A 19733-nucleotide genomic window follows, 5' to 3' on the forward strand; every position below is an offset into this window, starting at 1 on the left:
CTGTTTAAACATTATAATAAAACAGTAAACACGAGAGTGTGGACTAAACATTTTCGCAATTTTAAAAAACATTTATTTTGTCCACAATTAGAAAATTGTTTAAGTTCATAAATTTCAAATAAAAAGTCAAAATAAATTGTCAAGTGTTTGTATTTCTGTCCAGTCTGTCGAGCCAGTACCCTTACCGTGAGTTTTTACGTTTTGACAAATATTACTGTTTTAGTATTTGTTTACGTATTTGCCCATACAATTTCCAATTAGCGCCCCTAGCGGATTGTATCAGAACTATAGTGTCAGTAACGTAACATTAAATGTCTAACTTCATAAAAATACTTCATAAAAAATCTTAAGAATATGTCGGAATGACATGAGTGTTAGTCAGTGTAATGTTTTTTGAATACAATATTCTAAGTCTGATAATTATGATAATTTAGCAAAGCAAAACACATCTGCAAAGGATCTTAAATATTTGTAGTATTAATCCTAACATAGAGATCTTGTCAGGTCAGTCTGTTCAACTTTGATGACAATTGTTTGTTCTGTTTTGTTTTGTTGTTTACCAAACTGGGCTTTATGTTGTTCGACGTACTAAGATATTCACAGTTACTTTACTTTTATGTCTACAGTTCCAATATTTATTGAAGTCACAATACTTAGGCGTGTTAGAAAAATGGAACTGATATACCATCACACAGAAACGAGTGTAGACAGAAAAGAAGAGTGACCTTAATGTTTCGTTAAAATGAAATATCAGTTAAGTTAAAGAGATTTATTTATATTTTATTTAATATTTTTGTTCATAAGGTACACAAAAGGCATTTCTATGTTGTTATCTCTACATATACATGTCAGTGGCAGACTTCAAATAGAATCATTTGTAATTGAATCCCACCGTCGAGATTTCAATCTCCAAGTAGTGTTCTGAATGCAGCGCATTGATCATTCTCAGTAAGTAGCTCGGTTCTGAGCAGCCCATTGGTCATTCTTGACGAGTAGCGCTGCTTTGAATAAAGTCTATTGGTCATTCTCGTCAAGTAGCGCTTTCGTCGCCCCAGAATCTCGGGAATGTGTGTGCAACTGTTCAGCATTGTAAAAGCTGTTCATATTCACTTTGTATACAATTACCTGATTTAAATGAATGTCATTAAATTAATGACATGTCATAGAAAGTAATCTCTTTAAACTTGATTGGAGTTTAAGTAGTATGTAGGAAACTATATCTATTTACATTTTCGTGTAAACTAGAGGATTTTTTTCTTTTAAAGTAAAGGCAAACAGGCATATATCATCTCGAAAGTGTTTGCCTCCGACAAGGTTTAACGACGCCAACACTTATCGTACGATAACAACCGGGACAGGCTGTTTCGCTATCGAAATACAAAGACGCTCATAAAATTGTCTCCAGATTTTCAGCGGATTTTAAGATTAATAAGTTTAGGCTTAACTTACCGAAAATGTATTTATAAACAAGTAATTATTATAAAATACAAAAAAACAACTCATTTGCTAAAAAAAATACTGAAATAGAATATAGCTTTTGTCACTCTCATAATCAAACAAATCTAACAAATTATGTTAAAATTCGTCAAGTGTTTGAGCATTATTGCCAAAGAATGAGACATACACAATTACACACAAGCTTAAAAACATTACCCTAGTCGGGTAAACATTTTACTTAACTTTACTATGACAACCTGTATTAAAATGTATAACATGAGTTGATTCATGCATAAATCATTAGCTTTTCAGCTCTAAATAGTTCACGAAAATTGTATCAACTGTTTGGAAAATCCAGCGTTTAATTATCAGCTGAACTGTATTTAGCGTTAAATATTCCCTCTGTTCGTGGGCTTAACTAGGTTGTTCATTTGTAACCGGAATCACAACATTATCATAAAATTGTAATTGGTTGTTAAGTTACCTAGTATCTAAATAATTGTTGTTTAGATCTGCCTATTTGATTGTATTCATTGTATTGTATTTACTGTATTGGTTTATACTAAAGTGAGTAAATTAGTCCATGTTTAAGTGACTTCAAAAAGGAGGTGGTTATCAATTCGGCCGGTATCTTTTTTTATTTTATTTTTTATGTATGTACACGAATTACTCCGCCCTTAGTGAACAGATTTTAATAATTCTTTTTTTATTGTATAGAGACGAGCTGGAAGTTGGTCCCACTTAAATATGGTTAGAATCTATCGATGGGTTCTGGAGAAAATGAGGGGAACTCTTCTACCCATGTAAATATAACAGCCATAACTTCGCCGTTCATGAACCTATTTTAATGCCTTTAATTTCGTGTGTGGACAATTGCTACAAGTTGGTCCCATTTAAATATGATGAGGATCAGAGGGGGTTCTGGAGACAAAATATGTAACTCCTCAACCGATGGGTATAATTGAGTTTTGTTTGACGATATTTGGTGTAGGTTCTAATGAAATTGCAAAACCAGTTTATCGTTGACTATTTAAGGGTCTGATAATGTGGCTCGGAGACAAAATATGTAACTCCTCAACCGATGATAATAATTGAGTTGTGTTTGAAGATATTTGGTGTAGGTTATAATGAAATTGCAAAGCCAGTTCATCATTGACTATTTAGTTAGGTTAGGTTGGAACATATGACAATATAAACATATGGAACATATGAACATATGGCGGTTCCAATCAATGTAAATTCAGACCTTATCTTAATTCATGATCACTTTTATACAATTTTATATTGTATTCATATAAATGTTATTATGTCATCACTAAAAAGGGTGAAAAAAAAATTTAACAAAAAATTACAACCTACATAATTCTATGTCACTACAAAGTAAAAAATAATTCAAATAAATTTTGGTTTAGTACATATTTCTGAAGTCGGCGCTCTATATATTTCGTTGGATAAAATGAGGTTACGTCTAATAGACACGTAAGAATTATTGATGATCTACTGAGGACACGTATTATAGACTCAAAGGGATTAACATGGTCTTGCTGAGGTGATGTCTATTAGAATCCAGTATTTATTGCTGTACTTACGTCTGTGAGATACCGAAACCTCGTAACACGACGAACGAAATTCAACATGGTGTGATCATCTAGCCGCGGCAGTCGTAGGAAGGTACTGAGCGAGACACCACTACATCACGCCGCATTTCAAAATGGTAACTTTTTTTTGGTTAGCGGTGTCTGACAGACTATTATGGCACTCAATCATGACAGAAGTAAAAATAAAAACCAAAAATCAAACTACCTACAAGAGAATAAAATTACAAGCGACAAGCGATAACAAAAGGCGACTGGACAAAATTTCTTAGTAAGAATCAGAACGAAGCTACTGGAATAACAAAGCGACAATGACTTAACTGCGAAACTGTGATGTTAAAAAAGGTCTGAAACGTGAAAACAAAGTCCAACTAACCGTACAAAGAGGAGAAAGGACATCTCCTTTGCGTGACGTGAACTGTGCCGTTGCAGGCCACTCGGAGAACAAAGCGACGAGTATGGCTGCGGGGACTTCCGTGGATCAGACTTGCGACTTCGCAAAAGATCAACGCCATAAATACCATACCATAAATTGAATTTTTACAATTTCTATGGTTAGAAATAATGTTGAGTAATTATTTATTAGTAACTGGCGTAAAATTATCTTGGATTGATTTATGTTTGATATGTATTTCATTATGACTTATTACTACTTGGTAGTAATTAGTGAGCATTATGTTGTACTTTCTTATGTAAGTAATGTACTGATTTTTATATCCTTCGTAAGAACATAGTAATGTGTAAATCTAATGTTACAATTTGAACATACCTCCTTGGATTTACGAATTACAACAAGATACACCCAAGTACACCTTATTACAATAATCCAAGTTTCTCTAAACATTGCTGTAAGTGGGCAATTACTGAAGGTTAAGGTGAAGGTGTTGCAATAGATTGCTGCTCCTGTCAATTTCATGACCCACATTCATTATTCAGAGTTATTTTAACCGATTAACTTCATTTAATTATATTATATCTAAACCAATATTTGCCTATCAATGTCCGAAATTGGCAATTTTCGAGATAATAAATGTCATTCAGTAAAATTATATCGTATTCTAAGCCTTAGTTTCAGTGCCTTTAAGTGTTACTTTTAATATGAAAAGGAATCTTTGACTGGCTTAGACGTTAAATTTACTATGGGATATTTGCGATTATTTTTACTGTAGGGCATCAGGAAGCTTAAGAAATTTGAAACAAATGGTTGTTTGATCCATTACATTTTTTATTTGAACATAATTATCTCTAGTTTAATGTTTTTGACGCAGGCTACCAGAACCACAATCATCATAAGACCTGGTCCGAAATATTCTTTATTGTAGTAAGATATATTTTACTTATTACACTGATTCACTCATTAACAATATTCTGAGCTTGACTACTGCGACCATTTTACATGCCAAGTTATTCAAACATGTCTTTGTTATATCATTGCAGTAATCATGTTATATAAGGTGAGCATTTCATATTTTTTTTATAACATAGGAGTACCAGACGAGCATGCAGTCCATCTGATTGTAAGTAGGTACTGCCGACCATGAACATCTGCAATTAACCCCACATAAGATTAGTTTCCTACCTGAGGTCGGCCACAGATGCGCCGCTACCCCTGAGGACTAAGTTGGAACGCCTCGGATAAGTATTCCTTACCACACCCTTCAAAACGGAACCTAACACTGCTGTTATTAGGTACAAATGAATGTGGCGGTGGTACCGCCGAATTATAACCAGAAAGGGTTCTACCACCTTCAAAATTTGTAGTTTTTCGTATTGTCGTCCGCACGGAAGCGCACCTTAACACTTTCCAGCACATATTTCGTAACGTGTTCCGGTGACACCGTGAGAAATGCATGCAACGTAGCGTGCGAAGCTTGAAATTTCTATGTAAGATGGTGCCACGAATAGTAATGTTTGTTTTCTCCAACGATGTCTTTGTAAGTTTGTTTGTAGAAACTCTTAACTTAACCTTGGCTTTGAGTTAGCTCTGTTGAATTACCTAAGAAATTTCGCGAATATGCAAATTTTCTTCTCGTGTTACTTTGACGCTGTCGCAAGTTTTATGCACGTCGTATACATATAAATTATTCTCCTTCTTTATGGTATTATTTCCTTCTTTATAAAATTTAAGTGGAAATCGAGTATACAATGTATATTTACGTCTTTGAAGTTGACATCAGGGTGGAATCTAATCTTATCTGGGGTCGATCATAGATGACCAAAGGCGACAGTAGCCACTTACTATCAGGTAGACTGCATGGTCGTTTGCTATTTCTATATATAAAAAAAAATTCATTATGCGAGGTCACTGCAAACCACGTAGATGCATTACTCCTGAGGATTAAGTGGTAACATCTCATGCAAATTATGTCTTTCTTTATTTTTATCCATCCTTCAAAATAAAACATAGGATTGTCTTAGGAGCTCTTTGCTGCAGTAAGCTCGCTACGTAAGCTAAAAAATGTTTTACCCATTCCAACTAAAATTACGCTTGCACAGTCCCTCCTCTTACCAATACTTGACTATGCTGATGTGTGTTATCCTGACATTACCGAGGAGCAATTAAATAAGCTTGAGCGACTCCAAAACTTATGTATACGGTTTATATTTGGCCTAAGAAAATATGACCACGTTTCAGAATATCGTGCTAAACTCAAGTGGCTCCCAATTCGCCTTCGCCGGAATGCTCATATTCTATCTCTTCTCTATTGTTTACTATTTAATCCAACTGCTCCTCCTTACCTCAAACAACGCTTCCAGTTCCTCCACTTGTCCCATGACCGAACCCTTCGTTCCTCAGAAAATCTTGCTCTCTGTACTCCCTCTCACTAAACTTCTTTTTACAAAAAATCCTACACTGTATCCGCTATCCGTCTTTGGAACTCCCTCCCTGTATCTATTCGTTACTCCCAATCCTTATACTCCTTCAAAAATCTCGTCAAATCTCACTACCTTCACCTCTAACTATTTTTCCTCCCTAAATCTGTGCTCTTGCTTTTCACCTATAAAACTGTGTTTACTTTCTTTTTGTAATTTTATTGTTTTAGCTTCTTTCCCCTTTATTTATTATTTGTTGTATAGTATGCTATCTCTATATTTACACTTAATTTTATATATTAGTCCTGCATCTATCATTTAATTGCACCCTCCCTATTATTTTAAGTCATCTCTTCTTTAACTCCTCATCCTAAGGTTGTCTGGAAGAGATCGCTGTTTTAGCGATAAGACCGCCTTTTGTATCGTCCAAAATTGTATGTTTTGTTTTGTGTTCTTTTTGGGTACAATAAAGAATATTATTATTATTATTATTGTCTTACATTACTACAAGTTGAATATAGGCATCGGTACAACTCCGTTTAATTACGAATTATAAGTTGGTAATTACTGAAGGTTAAGGTGAACTACCACAATCTGGAAATTAAAATAATATACAGGTTATAATAAAAATAGCTTTACAATATTTACTCAAACAAAGCAGGCTGTACATTAAAAGTTCTCCGGTTGGTTACTAATCCGTTCCGCTGATAATCCGTTGGGGCCCATTAATAAATCCTTTTACGGCCATGATTAAATGGATGGCTATCACGCCACTGTAACGGGAACAAGGCTTTGCTATCGCTTTTCATAGAAAAATATATTACCGCGAAATATCTATAGTGTTTGACAATATATTTTCGAAGTTATACTTTGAAAAGCATTTGAGGATATGAGAGCGACATTTCTTCGTCAACCCATTACTGGCCCACTACTGGACTAAAGTCTCCCTTCATTGTTAGGAGTTCACGCCATAGTCCATCGCGCTGGGTCTGGTTCACCAGTTGCTCATCAGTTTAAGAAATCCGATCTGCGTGTAGCAATAATTAATTAGACATAAAAATACCTAAGAAACTTGTATTATTTTAAGAAAGATTCTAATTATAACTTTTAAAACGTATACAGTATACTTAACTACATAATATACTTCTGCCTTATTGATGTGAAACATCTATAGCCGCACGTAAAAAAGATTTCTGGCGTGGCGACGATTACCTTTAACTACATAGACAAATGTTCTATAAGGGACAGAGCTATTAGAACAATGTGATAAAAAAAGACAACTAGTGTTTGACCTTGCGTTTCAAGTGTACGCAAACGTAAATATTGACAATGGAATATAGTGACCAATGATTACTTCAGTCAAAACGGGACATCGATTTTTTTATGTCAAATACTTTTTACTTGAAAAAATATAGTTAGAAATAATAAAAAACACGCTTTTATGATAAAATTAACTAAAAAGTAGAAAATAATTTTCAATCTAGGAATCATTTAAGGAAAAGTAAATAGTATAATTGTGCAAAAAATGTGGGGCGCTTTATGAAAACTGATAAATGGAGCACCCCATGTTTTTTTCACAATTATAATATTTACTGTTACTTAATTGACAATGGCAACGGTTCATTTCGGAGACAACGGCACGAAGCATCGAAAAAAGGGACTGTCCCGTTAAAAACGGGACGTATGGACGTATATTTCTCATTGATACTCATGCTTGTCAAAGACAATGAAATAATGGAACAGAAGGTAAAAAATGTCCAGAACTATCGATAATAGTTTTAGTACATCGTTTACGTAGAAATGTTATAGTACAGTTTAACTAAATAAATTATTATTATATAAATATATAATTTGATGAAAGAATGTATCTATACAGATGTATCGACTGGTTTAAAATATACGATTTAAAAATTGTTTATATTTATTATCGTATATTATTAGTAAAGATTACTCACTCCTAACAAGAAAATGTACCCAGTTTTGAGAATTGAAATAGTTGCGTAAAAAAGTTTTGCCACGTCTCCGTGCTAAAATGTCCCTAAAATATTTGAATATAATAATTAGAATAATTATTTATCTATTATGTAAATTACGCAGTATTAGTTATTTATTTGTAAATTTTCTCTAAAAATGTTTTTATTTGTCAAGAATTAAAAAAAAACTTACTAATAAGCCGTTTGTGGCTTCATTCAATTTCAAGGCGGCGAAGTATCTTTACTAATTTATGTTTATTATTTTCAGTTTTATTTTACACACGACCATTAATTGCAAAGTTGTGTACATTTTATAAATGTACTAGCTGACCCAGCAAACATTGTGTTGCCATATAAATAAAAAAAATGTTAAGGGTGAACAACCCTTATCACTTAAGAGATATGAAAAATAGATAGATAGTAGCCAATTCTCAGACTTACTGAATATGCATATAAATTTTGATGAAAATCAGTAAGAGCGTTTCGCAGGAGTACAGTAACTAACATCGTGACATGCGAATTTTATATAATCTTACCGTGGTCTTTTTGAGGATTAATTTCTGGCTATACAAAGATTGTTTATTAAATTATGTTTAGGTTAATTTATTCAATTAAAGAAATTTTAAAATACCGTATACTATCCTATATAAATTTTATGGTAATATTTTTTATTATTTACCACAGATATCGAAGAAAATTTAGAGATTAGGATACAGAATTTCCCATATATCGATTTTATTTTATTAAAATAAACTATAAAAAGTTATATTTTGACTAAAACACACTAATATAAAAATTAAGCAGTGGGATCTTAAACTATAACATACACGTATGAACATCGTGAGCTTCAATAAAATGTCACTTCTGTTCTGTTGATCTATGGTCATAGATCAATGAAAATTTTTTCATTGATCTATGACAGTTCAATTCAATCAATGAAAGTTTTTGTCAATGAAAGTGATAAAGACGCAAAATGCATGGTCATGCATATACGTATATTATTAGTAAAGATTACTCACTCCTAACAAGAAAATGTACCCAGTTTTGAGAATTGAAATAGTTGCGTAAAAAAGTTTTGCCACGTCTCCGTGCTAAAATGTCCCTAAAATATTTGAATATAATAATTAGAATAATTATTTATCTATTATGTAAATTACGCAGTATTAGTTATTTATTTGTAAATTTTCTCTAAAAATGTTTTTATTTGTCAAGAATTAAAAAAAAACTTACTAATAAGCCGTTTGTGGCTTCATTCAATTTCAAGGCGGCGAAGTATCTTTACTAATTTATGTTTATTATTTTCAGTTTTATTTTACACACGACCATTAATTGCAAAGTTGTGTACATTTTATAAATGTACTAGCTGACCCAGCAAACATTGTGTTGCCATATAAATAAAAAAAATGTTAAGGGTGAACAACCCTTATCACTTAAGAGATATGAAAAATAGATAGATAGTAGCCAATTCTCAGACTTACTGAATATGCATATAAATTTTGATGAAAATCAGTAAGAGCGTTTCGCAGGAGTACAGTAACTAACATCGTGACATGCGAATTTTATATAATCTTACCGTGGTCTTTTTGAGGATTAATTTCTGGCTATACAAAGATTGTTTATTAAATTATGTTTAGGTTAATTTATTCAATTAAAGAAATTTTAAAATACCGTATACTATCCTATATAAATTTTATGGTAATATTTTTTATTATTTACCACAGATATCGAAGAAAATTTAGAGATTAGGATACAGAATTTCCCATATATCGATTTTATTTTATTAAAATAAACTATAAAAAGTTATATTTTGACTAAAACACACTAATATAAAAATTAAGCAGTGGGATCTTAAACTATAACATACACGTATGAACATCGTGAGCTTCAATAAAATGTCACTTCTGTTCTGTTGATCTATGGTCATAGATCAATGAAAATTTTTTCATTGATCTATGACAGTTCAATTCAATCAATGAAAGTTTTTGTCAATGAAAGTGATAAAGACGCAAAATGCATGGTCATGCATTTTGCGTCTTTATCACTTTCATTGACAAAAACATACTTTGTCTTTTTCTGGTTACTCATGTAATCATGGCGGATCGAACACGAAAAATAAACAAAATTTAATAATTTCTCTTCATTTACGTGTGATAGGTGATTCCATGAATCTTGTTTCTTTTTCGAGCATAATTTTTGCATTTATGCATTGCACAAGAAGGCATTTTGAGGCTTAAAATTCAAAATAATGACGTTTAACGTGTTCAGTGACATTCGTGTGTATTACTACGCCGCGCGAGAGCGACTGGAGTCGTTTTAACTCGTTTTACACCACTTGACGTATTTTGTATGTTTTAAGTATTGCCCGCTTATTTTTCTGATAATAAAATGTCTGACCGTGATAATTTAGAGAGTGAAAGTGATCAGCCTTCTGCAAAGAAAGCAAAATCACACTATGACACACCATCAAGTCATCAGTAAGTTAATTATTTTTTTATAATTAAAGTATGCATTTATCTGTGCATTAAGCAAGCAATCCAAGAGAAGCTACCACCAGATACGGAACAACAATAGATGCTGTATTTATTAGATATCTTGATAATGTTATGTCCAATACTTTTGTAACATACTTCAGTTACCATCGACCAATTGTCACAGTAATACCGTCCTCAGAGGCAACATCGAATATAACTATTACCGAAGTCACTGATTAAACGAATTAAGTAGTCACGATTTGAAATAAATTCGTAAATTTTTGTATTTAATGAAAATAAATTTTTATTCAATAAATAGTCATCGTTATCTGGAAAAAATCGTAATATTTTATTTTATCATTATGACATATTTAGTTCCTATCACAATATGTTCTTTTCTGCATATTACTTTTACAAAATAATGTCGATGTTTCACATCTGCCAGGCGTCCCGTGACGGCTCACATTTTTTTTCTGTAACAAAAATGAAAACGATGTTGCACTTCCCCATGAATAAACTAAAGAATTATTAAAAAAATAACCCACCGCTTAAAACATATCACAAGTTATTTCCATAATTTAGATGTTCCTAACAATGTCTCATACATTTAACATCCGTCAAGTTTGCAGGGTGTACCAAAGAATAAGACATACGTATGTACGAGTACGTCTGAGCGTATGTATATACGCTCGAAAAAATGAGTAATAAATAATTCCGTGTAGAGATTGAACAGTAAATGTTACACAGTTTAGTTCTAGATCCGTTCCGCTGATAATCCGCTATGGTCCATCAATAAATCCGCCTACCCGGCCTTGATTGACAGCGACTATACGCTTCGCGTGTTGTGGCTTAAGTAATAAGACAAGAAATATCTCGCAATAATATTGTCCGATATATTTAATAAAAAACCCCATTGGTAACTAAAAGAATCATTGAATTTGTATCTAGTACTGTAGAGATTAAACAGTAAGTGTTACACAGTTTAGTTCTAGATCCGTTCCGCTGATAATCCGCTATGGTCCATCAATAAATCCGCCTACCCGGCCTTGATTGACAGCGACTATACGCTTCGCGTGTTGTGGCTTAAGTAATAAGATAACAAATATCTCGCAATAATATTGTCCGATATATTTAATAAAAAACCCCATTGGTAACTAAAATAATCATTGAATTTGTATCTAGTACTGTAGAGATTAAACAGTAAGTGTTACACAGTTTAGTTCTAGATCCGTCCCGCTGATAATCCGCTATGGTCCATCAATAAATCCGCCTACCCAGCCCTGATTGACAGCGACTGTACGCTTTGCGTGTTGTGGCTTAAGTAATAAGAAAATAAATATGTCCAAATAATATTGTTCGATCAATTTAATAAAGTATAGTAGTTATAATTACTTAAAATATTTAGTCGTCTTAAATTTAGTTATGGCTCAAGTTAGTGTTCACAGAGCTATGGTTAGACTATATAGCCTAGCTCAATAGCCTAGCATCATAGCGAGAAGGCTTTTACACAAGATATTGCAAATTTGCTCTTGGGGATGTTAGCAGCGGACCTCAGTTACGAGTTAAATCCCATTGGTGTATTACAGATGTTTGGTAACCACTAAACTTTTCGTAAAATTTACAATAAAATTCTCCTGTGTGGGTGATTAATCCGCATTGGTTATAATTGAACACAAGCGGTAATGACCAATTTTTGTACTCGCTTTGCTGCGGTTTTTGATCGAAAAGGTTATTTATTCATAACCTAAAGTATTGATTATCCCGTGGTATCAATATTGGTTTTTGGCTTATACTATAACATGAGCTTAGCCTATGGTGGTTGTATCATCATTTATAATGTTTAACGCTTACCCGATGCATCTCAACTTAGTGCTTAGAGGCCGACCTCAGGTAGGAATCTAATCTTGCTTGAAGTTGATTACGGATGCCCATAGGCGGCAGTATCCACAATCCATCAGAAGAGCTGCTTGTTCCTTTACTACTTCTAAATTTAAAAAAATCCATAAGCTATTTCATGGTCGCTGTTCTTTCATAACTCGTGTACGACAAGGAGTACAGTAATCACACGCGCCATTGCCCGTCAAGCCATCGGCCACAAGTGACGAAAGCCATCACGCCGCGTCACCGCGCTCAGTCACGATAAATATGTTTCGAACAAGCAATCTTTGTACATTATCTTTTTAACCTTGACCTGGTTTCAAGATGAGTTCATTTAGACTTTACAATATATGCAAAAGATGGGATAGGGTGATCGAATCACGAGTGGCAATTTGGTGTAAATCACTTATAAGATAGATAGATAGAAGAAGTGGGAAACGGATCACGCTGATTGCCACTGCAGAAAGTATTGACATTGTAAATCATGTCTTTTGTATAGGTTTGAGTTGCAATTGATGGCAATAAATAATAATAATATATAATAATAATTTCTTTATTTCAGAGCCTTTTTTTTTACAGTCCATAGATTTGGTTAGTACATATTTTCTTAAAACTATGTTAGTGTACAGCAAACAAAACAAGGGGGTTAGTGTTAAAGACAACTTAGCCTATGTTAGTAAAGACAATTAAAACAAAAAACTTAAATTCTAAGTACACACACACTTGTTGGCTCGTGTGTGTACACCATTCCAGCGGGCCCAGAGAGGGCTGTCTGGTTTGCATACCAATGTGCTAAGGAGGGCGTTGGTGGTCCCCATAACCCGCTTCATCATCGACGCCATACGTTTGCGGACGATTGCGTAAAAGTCATCGATCCGAGCCTCCGCAAACATGGCAGACGCGCTACAGAAACACGGCTTCCCCAACACCACCCTCAGCACATTGTTATACTGCACGCGCAGAGCTCTGAGGGTCCTCTGCTTATACATTATATATTAATTTTTACAACCGCCCACAGACTGCAGGTGTAAAAATTTTGGCAATAAGCTCTAAACAGTGACAGTTTTACCTGTTTACTGCAACGCTTAAATCTGCGGGCCAACATATTGCCTCGGACCGACATCGCCCTCCTCTCTCTTTCTATGTCCCTGTCGTCCCCAAGGCACTCGTCAACTATGTGTCCGAGGTACCTGAACTCAGCCACCTGCTTCAGTGGGGAGCCGCATAGTTGAAAGGTGGGTTTAAAAGTAGATTCTTTGTTTCTCCTCCTGAACACGAGAATATCGCTCTTTTTCGCGTTATAGCTGAGTCCATTTACCCCGGCGTACTCCTCGCAGATCTTTAACAATCTCCGGAGGCCACTGACCGAGGGACTCAGCAGAACCATGTCGTCAGCATAACTGATGTTGTTGATAGAAAGTCCATCGATCGAGCATCCGACACCCGCCCCGCTGAGCCTCTCTATCAGCTGGTTGACGTAGAGATTGAAAAGCCTCGGTGACGTCAGCCCACCTGGCCTTACTCCACAATCCAATTTGTAGGGGTCACTCATTGCGTCTCCCCACCTCACTACATTTGACTGATTGCCGTACCAGTACTGGAGCAATGATAATAGTTCCGGCCGTAGCTCATAAAGGCTTCAAATTGCAAAAAAAAAATTATGGCGGTGGTATACAACGGAACCACCATTATGATAACATGGAAATGATTTTTGGGCACTTTAATCGAAGACAGTGATGCTGACTATTTTATCTAATGTAGCATGTGCATTTGATCTAGCGTTGTTTTCTGCACTCTTAGTATGAGTTTTACGTTTTTACAAAAATAACTGTTTTTGTATTTTATTTTGCGTAAATATATTGTAAATGTAAATTGTGCACTACCTACAATTTTATTGCTTCTCTTTTATAATAGAGTTATTTAAAATAGAGTTTAGGTTTAGGTACTCATGCAATCGCTTTGAAATTACCTTTATCATCACACACAATGTTACTGGGAACAACTCTCTATCATTCTATGAAATACATTCACTCTGACCTTAGTGCTTCATTCTTCGAGTCGAAGCATTCATTCTTTGTGCTCAAAAACTGTGTACTTGAGTGCTATCAATGGGAATTATTGTCTATAAGTAGCGTATTTATACTACACGACCATACGACCAATGTGAGCTTATCGTGTCATAAGATTATTATTAAAATGTTGTATATTTATTTCATAAAGTAGTGATGTACCAAAAAATATGTGTATTTTAATGTGTTTCATAGTTTAAAAATATTAAGTGTTATGCCCGTTTCAAGTCATTTAATAAATTAATTGACTTCTTTCAAAATATGTTTTAGTACATAGATATTTGTCAAGTGCCCTTTACTAAATTGGTAATAACTTGTTTAAAATTTAAGCCTAATTTAGTTAATGCTACGTAGGTAAGTGCTATAAACCTCAAGTTTGATATATACTAAAATGTTTAATTAAACAAAACATACTGTCAGTGATATCTGAAGTTAAATAAACCTACAACGCATATTGAAACAAATATCATACTTACGAGGTCGTCACGTAATCGTGTCGTTTCTCCTAAATGATACTATCATACCATTGTTAGTTGAAGAAAGACTGCGCCTATTCAAATTCAACTATTGTTTATTGAAGTGAGCTTGTTAGAGCAACTCTAAATATCAATCGCTTATTGTCTTTGAACTGTATCTGAAGGTCATGTGTTTTGTTTGGAGGTCATGTAATGAGTTCAATTATTTTACTTAAACGAGGTACCTGACCTTAAAATATGTCTATTTTCGTAGTAAGTTTCATGTGTACTTTTTATATGATTGCAATATTAAGTAGTAACTTTATGTATTTCAATGTTTTGAGAGGTTATTTCATTTTTTTAGGTTATTGAATTTCCAAAAAATATAAAGGGATCTACTTACTTAATGTGCCTAGCTTTAATCTAATAATATTCTTTTACTTTCCTAAGTTCAAAACAAACATTCAACTTAATATCATATTCCAATTAAAACTAAAACTGAACATCTTTCAAAACTTACGCAAACATCTAACATTTCTAGAAGTTTAAATGAACAAATACACAACATTGAAGTTGACGTACAAAACACCTTGTACACCTTTATAATTGGGGATGCGATTTGCAATCCAAATGTTGGGACTTTTAACGATTTAACGAATGAATTCGCTCCCACTTCTGAAAAAGGACCTTAACACCCAATGTATTTGAGTCGGGATAAAACTTGTTACATACTTAAAGTTACGCTAATGATAGAATATTGTTTTAGATATTTTGTTTGCGTATATAAATTAAGAAATGTTTGAGACGACAGAGAGAAAGGTTCTTTATTCGCTTTTGCCTATTACGGGTAATTTTTTTAACCTTAAAACCTAGATGAAGTATGTAGGAGTAGGTATATAAGGTTATTTGTTTGGAGTTAGTCTCTTGTTCCGATAGTTCCGGGATCAGAATAGGGCCACGGTATTCCCTGCCTGTCGTAAGAGGCGACTAAAAGGGTAGTAGGGCTGTGACTCCGGTAACCCCGAGAAGAAAGGCGGTATGTGTGGTCAAATACCGTCGTAAGCACCTGAAGGTGTAGTGAGAATCTCAGTTACCTGTACGCAAGCTCTCAGGGCAACGTGCTAAGAGAACTCTAGTTGCTTTGCACATCCCGGAGTCTACACAGCGTTGATGCCATTTGGTGCCATTTTCATGCGGTAAGAATCCCGCATAAGCTCCAGTCATTCCTACGCCGCCAGGTAACATTTAAAGATTTCCTTCTCGTTAAAAACAAAGGTATATACTCTACTATTGGCAAGTCGAGAACAATACGTCAGATGAGTCAAACGGAACCAATCGCTTCGCTATCTCCTAGCATTGTCTATTCTACCAGCATTATAAACGTGAAGAGGGTTTACGGATTTGCATGTACTTTGCATATAATTACGCGAACAACCCGGCTGCAGGTGGCGAGCAGAAATAACAGATGGAGTTGAAAACTGCGAAAATTATTTCGCACTGATATTTTAAACTTGTTTTTAGTTGAAGTGAACGCGGTTTTCTGCTACCTGGATATTTCAGGCGGATTTGTTTTAAGCCCCAAAAAGGGGATGTAAATTTAAAGCCAATAGCATAAGTCTTTCTATGAAGATGACGTCGATTTTTGTGATATTAATAGGTTGTTATAATTTTTAATTACTATTATTAGGTTATACTTGCGATGATGATTTTTAATAACTAAATAAACAAAATATATAAATAACTGTATATTTATTCAAAACAAATAAATTTGGTAATAAAGTGATATATACTTAAAAAATTATAACCGAAAGAACCGTCAAGGCACCATCACCTATCAGTTTTACCTCCTTCTTCATTTCGATGAAAGATTCGTTTGGCTGTATGCTACTTTTTCATTTTCATTAAAATTTACCAACTTGTTTAAATCGTTTCGCAATATTGTATGTGTAAAATGAGATGTACAATCTACATAAAATTAAATATACAGTAGCTCTTGACTTTTTTGTAGGCATATGCCAATACGTTCCACAAAGAACTAAATGTTTTGCACAATTGATAATGTCTAGCTTATCTTAAAAAGTTACAAAAAACAAATCCAATGTTTTATTCATGAAGCATTTGATCGTGCGGCAAGCTGCTGCTATATTACATATTGCACGACGTCAAATATCTAGATTTATAGCGGCTATTCGTTAGCAAAGTCTAGACTGAAACCTAGATAGCGTCTGTGCTTCGTGCGTTGATTACAGCAGTAATCAATTGCTCAATAATGTAATCTAATTTGTGACATTGACATGATCAAAGATTACAGGAATATCATTGTTTTAGCAAATCTATTCAACGATTTTGGCAAGCTTTTTGTTTCCAATATCAGCAAACTATAAAGACTGGCAGATATGTCTGTCTAAAGGAATGTTTTATGCTTTAATATTTAGCAAGAAACATTTTATTACAAGTTTGTACAATGAAAGTTAGAGATAAACGTTTCAATTTGACGTATTTGTGTAAGTAACAAAGCCTACTGATAAATTTGTACGCAGTTCTGTAATACTGAACAAAATTAATAAGTTTTATAAATATATTTATTATATTTATTTATATTATTATTTATTTATTTATTTTATTATTTATTTGATATATTTAGATATTAGTAATCGCTTGGTCTAAAGATAGGTAACATAAATTATAGCTTGCGAGTTCTCAAAAAAAAATTAAAGGTGTCTCAAGTCTATTAATACGTACTTAGCCTGTATGATAGACGCCAATTGTCGCTGCCTGTCGTTAGCGCCCGTTGCCGAGTGTTGTCACCGGTTGTTGTTACCAACCCACTAAGGTAGTTAGCGACAGTCAGTGATCGATGACATTCGGCAACTGTTTTCCGCTAACGACAGGTGGTGACAATCGTCTACATGAAATGTGTGTGTGTGACTTCCCTAAGCCTGACAGGACCATAAGACATTAAAAGAACAGTAATTTAGTACCATCAATGTGAAGACAACCCTAACACACATTACCTACGTAATAATTTTTAATGTAATGATACGAAACTCGGGAAAATTTCGCTAACATACTTGAACACTTGGGTTTTAAACTTATGCTTTTAGCGTTCCCGTCTTTGATCCCGAGTTCAGCGCTCGCTGCATCCTAACTCCGTAATCTCGTTAAACAAGAATTTGACAAAGATTTGAACTACAACTTCGACTCTTCCTCGTGTGTTCACGGTAACTTGTACGAACACAAAATCTCAATGGCTTTGGTGAATGAACAAACATAACTCTATTATCGACTTTGCTCTGTATTCTATGCGCACAAGTACTATTTTTTTAAATTTATGGATGTTTATAAAATAGCAAATAAAATGTATACTTATATATTATTCAGAAGGTTGTGTAGGTATTTTCCAGTATATAAGTTCAATGGACGGATGTGCAACTAAGCCTTTTAAGGTGGTAGAACCCTTTGTGTCTCGACTCCGGCGGCATCACCGCCACCTTCTAAACAGGTATTTCTGCCTCATAACAGCAGTGTTAAGCACTGCTGTGTTCCGGTTTGAATGGTGTGGTAAGGGAGACATACTTTCCCGAGGCGTACCTTTGTCCTCAGGGGTAGCACCGCATCTGTGGCTGACTTCAGGTAGGAATATCCAATCCTATCTGTGGTTAAACGACAGACACTTCTACGATGCTGTGTACCTTTAACTTCAAATATAACGCCTATGTTCATAACGGCAGACACTTTAAATCATATATTACACACTCGTTAGTTACTTTAATTTTATGAAAAATAAGTAATAAATAAAGAATTTCAAAAAATCGCACAAAAAGCTTTACTAACAACTACAAAGAACCTTTGTGCGCCATTGTCATTGTACGACGCCAGACGTCGCGGCGCTGCTTCGATTTTGAAAAATTAAAAAATTCAATACACATTTTCACGTAATAAAAGCAGCAAACGTTATTAAAATAATATTTCACATTTTCGTCTGAAGCGTACGGAGACAAAGTTAAGAAAACATTTTTTTACAAACGTGACGACCCGTGCGTCGGAGAGGTCACATACTAGGCTCATATGCAGATGATCTCGTATTCGTTCTCCGGCCAGGCAGACAACTGAATTTTGATTTAGGTTCTGGGTTCCGGTGATTATATAGATACTGTCTTTTGTTTTCGCACCATTTATTACATAGGGAATCTTATTATGAAGATAAGAGTGTTGAAAGCATACATATGCTTTTGTTAGGAAATTTAGGAATAAGTAAATCTCTCGATACGTTTTAAAGACCAAGCAATGCAGATATTTTTATATTTTTTCTTATTTACTTATCAAGGATATTTATTTTTGCTCAGTTATTGGATGATCTGAAAACTTTTCCCATATATTTATCAAGAATATTTATTTTTGATCACTTATTGGAATCGGATTGGGGAATGAAAAGGACAAGGGAGGACCAAGAGTCCGGCAAAGACTAGTATCATAATCATCCTTTTTTGTTTGATGCCATGTCTATAGCAACTTTCATAAAAAAATACCAAAGTCAATAATAATAATAAAATATCCCAGTATCCCAGTCAATTTATTTCATTCGAAAATACTTCGAATATTTTCTTCAAAACGCAGTTACAATGAGCGGAATTCGTTTCAAAGAATTATATTTTCATGAACAACATGAAAACATTTTTATATTTATTCTTTTTGGCTTCAGCGCAACATGCCGGACATTGACATCGCCAATTGAATAGCTGGGTTTTGTAAAAATCCGATATTACTCGTTGGTTTTTGTGATCTGCATTATGACTAACGAACTTTTAACAATTGGATGCAGTTTTGATCATAGAAGTCGAATATCGATAAAATCTGGATTTTTTAACGCTCTCATAGCCTCTTCGTTTGTATGACTTATTGCTTGAAATATGTTGGATGGGTAAACGCCAGTGCTCAAACAATCCTAGTTGTTATCCTTGGATATTGTTGGATATTCCTACTAAACTATATTTAATAAGTTGATTAATCCGAAGTGTGGGGGTGGAGAGGTTTCAGGTCT

The 19733-nt window shown here is 34.1% G+C and overlaps 1 protein-coding gene across 1 annotated transcript; it reads right to left on the reverse strand.

The window, feature by feature from the left end:
• Window positions 1–12610: 12610 nt before the first annotated feature.
• On the reverse strand, window positions 12611–13720 carry LOC140750319 (uncharacterized). The gene is made up of 3 exons (XM_073083779.1): window positions 13238–13720; window positions 12954–13145; window positions 12611–12625 (listed from the first exon to the last, which is right to left on the reverse strand). The coding sequence occupies exons 1-3, from the start codon at window positions 13718–13720 to the stop codon at window positions 12611–12613; spliced, it is 690 nt and encodes a 229-aa protein (XP_072939880.1).
• Between the last annotated feature and the right edge of the window lie 6013 nt (window positions 13721–19733).

Source organism: Epargyreus clarus, unplaced genomic scaffold, assembly GCF_041222505.1.
Source record: "Epargyreus clarus isolate Ecla_fem2 unplaced genomic scaffold, WU_Ecla_fem_2.2 ptg000019l, whole genome shotgun sequence".
Lineage (NCBI taxonomy): Eukaryota > Metazoa > Arthropoda > Insecta > Lepidoptera > Hesperiidae > Epargyreus > Epargyreus clarus.

Bases quoted from the DNA above. Each gene is read 5' to 3' on its own strand.
- LOC140750319 (XM_073083779.1), bottom strand. From the start codon at position 13,720: ATGAGTGACCCCTACAAATTGGATTGTGGAGTAAGGCCAGGTGGGCTG. The intron at 13,146-13,237 runs GTAAAACTGTCA...ATGTATAAGCAG, and splicing joins TTAAGCGTTGCAGTAAACAG to AGGACCCTCAGAGCTCTGCG.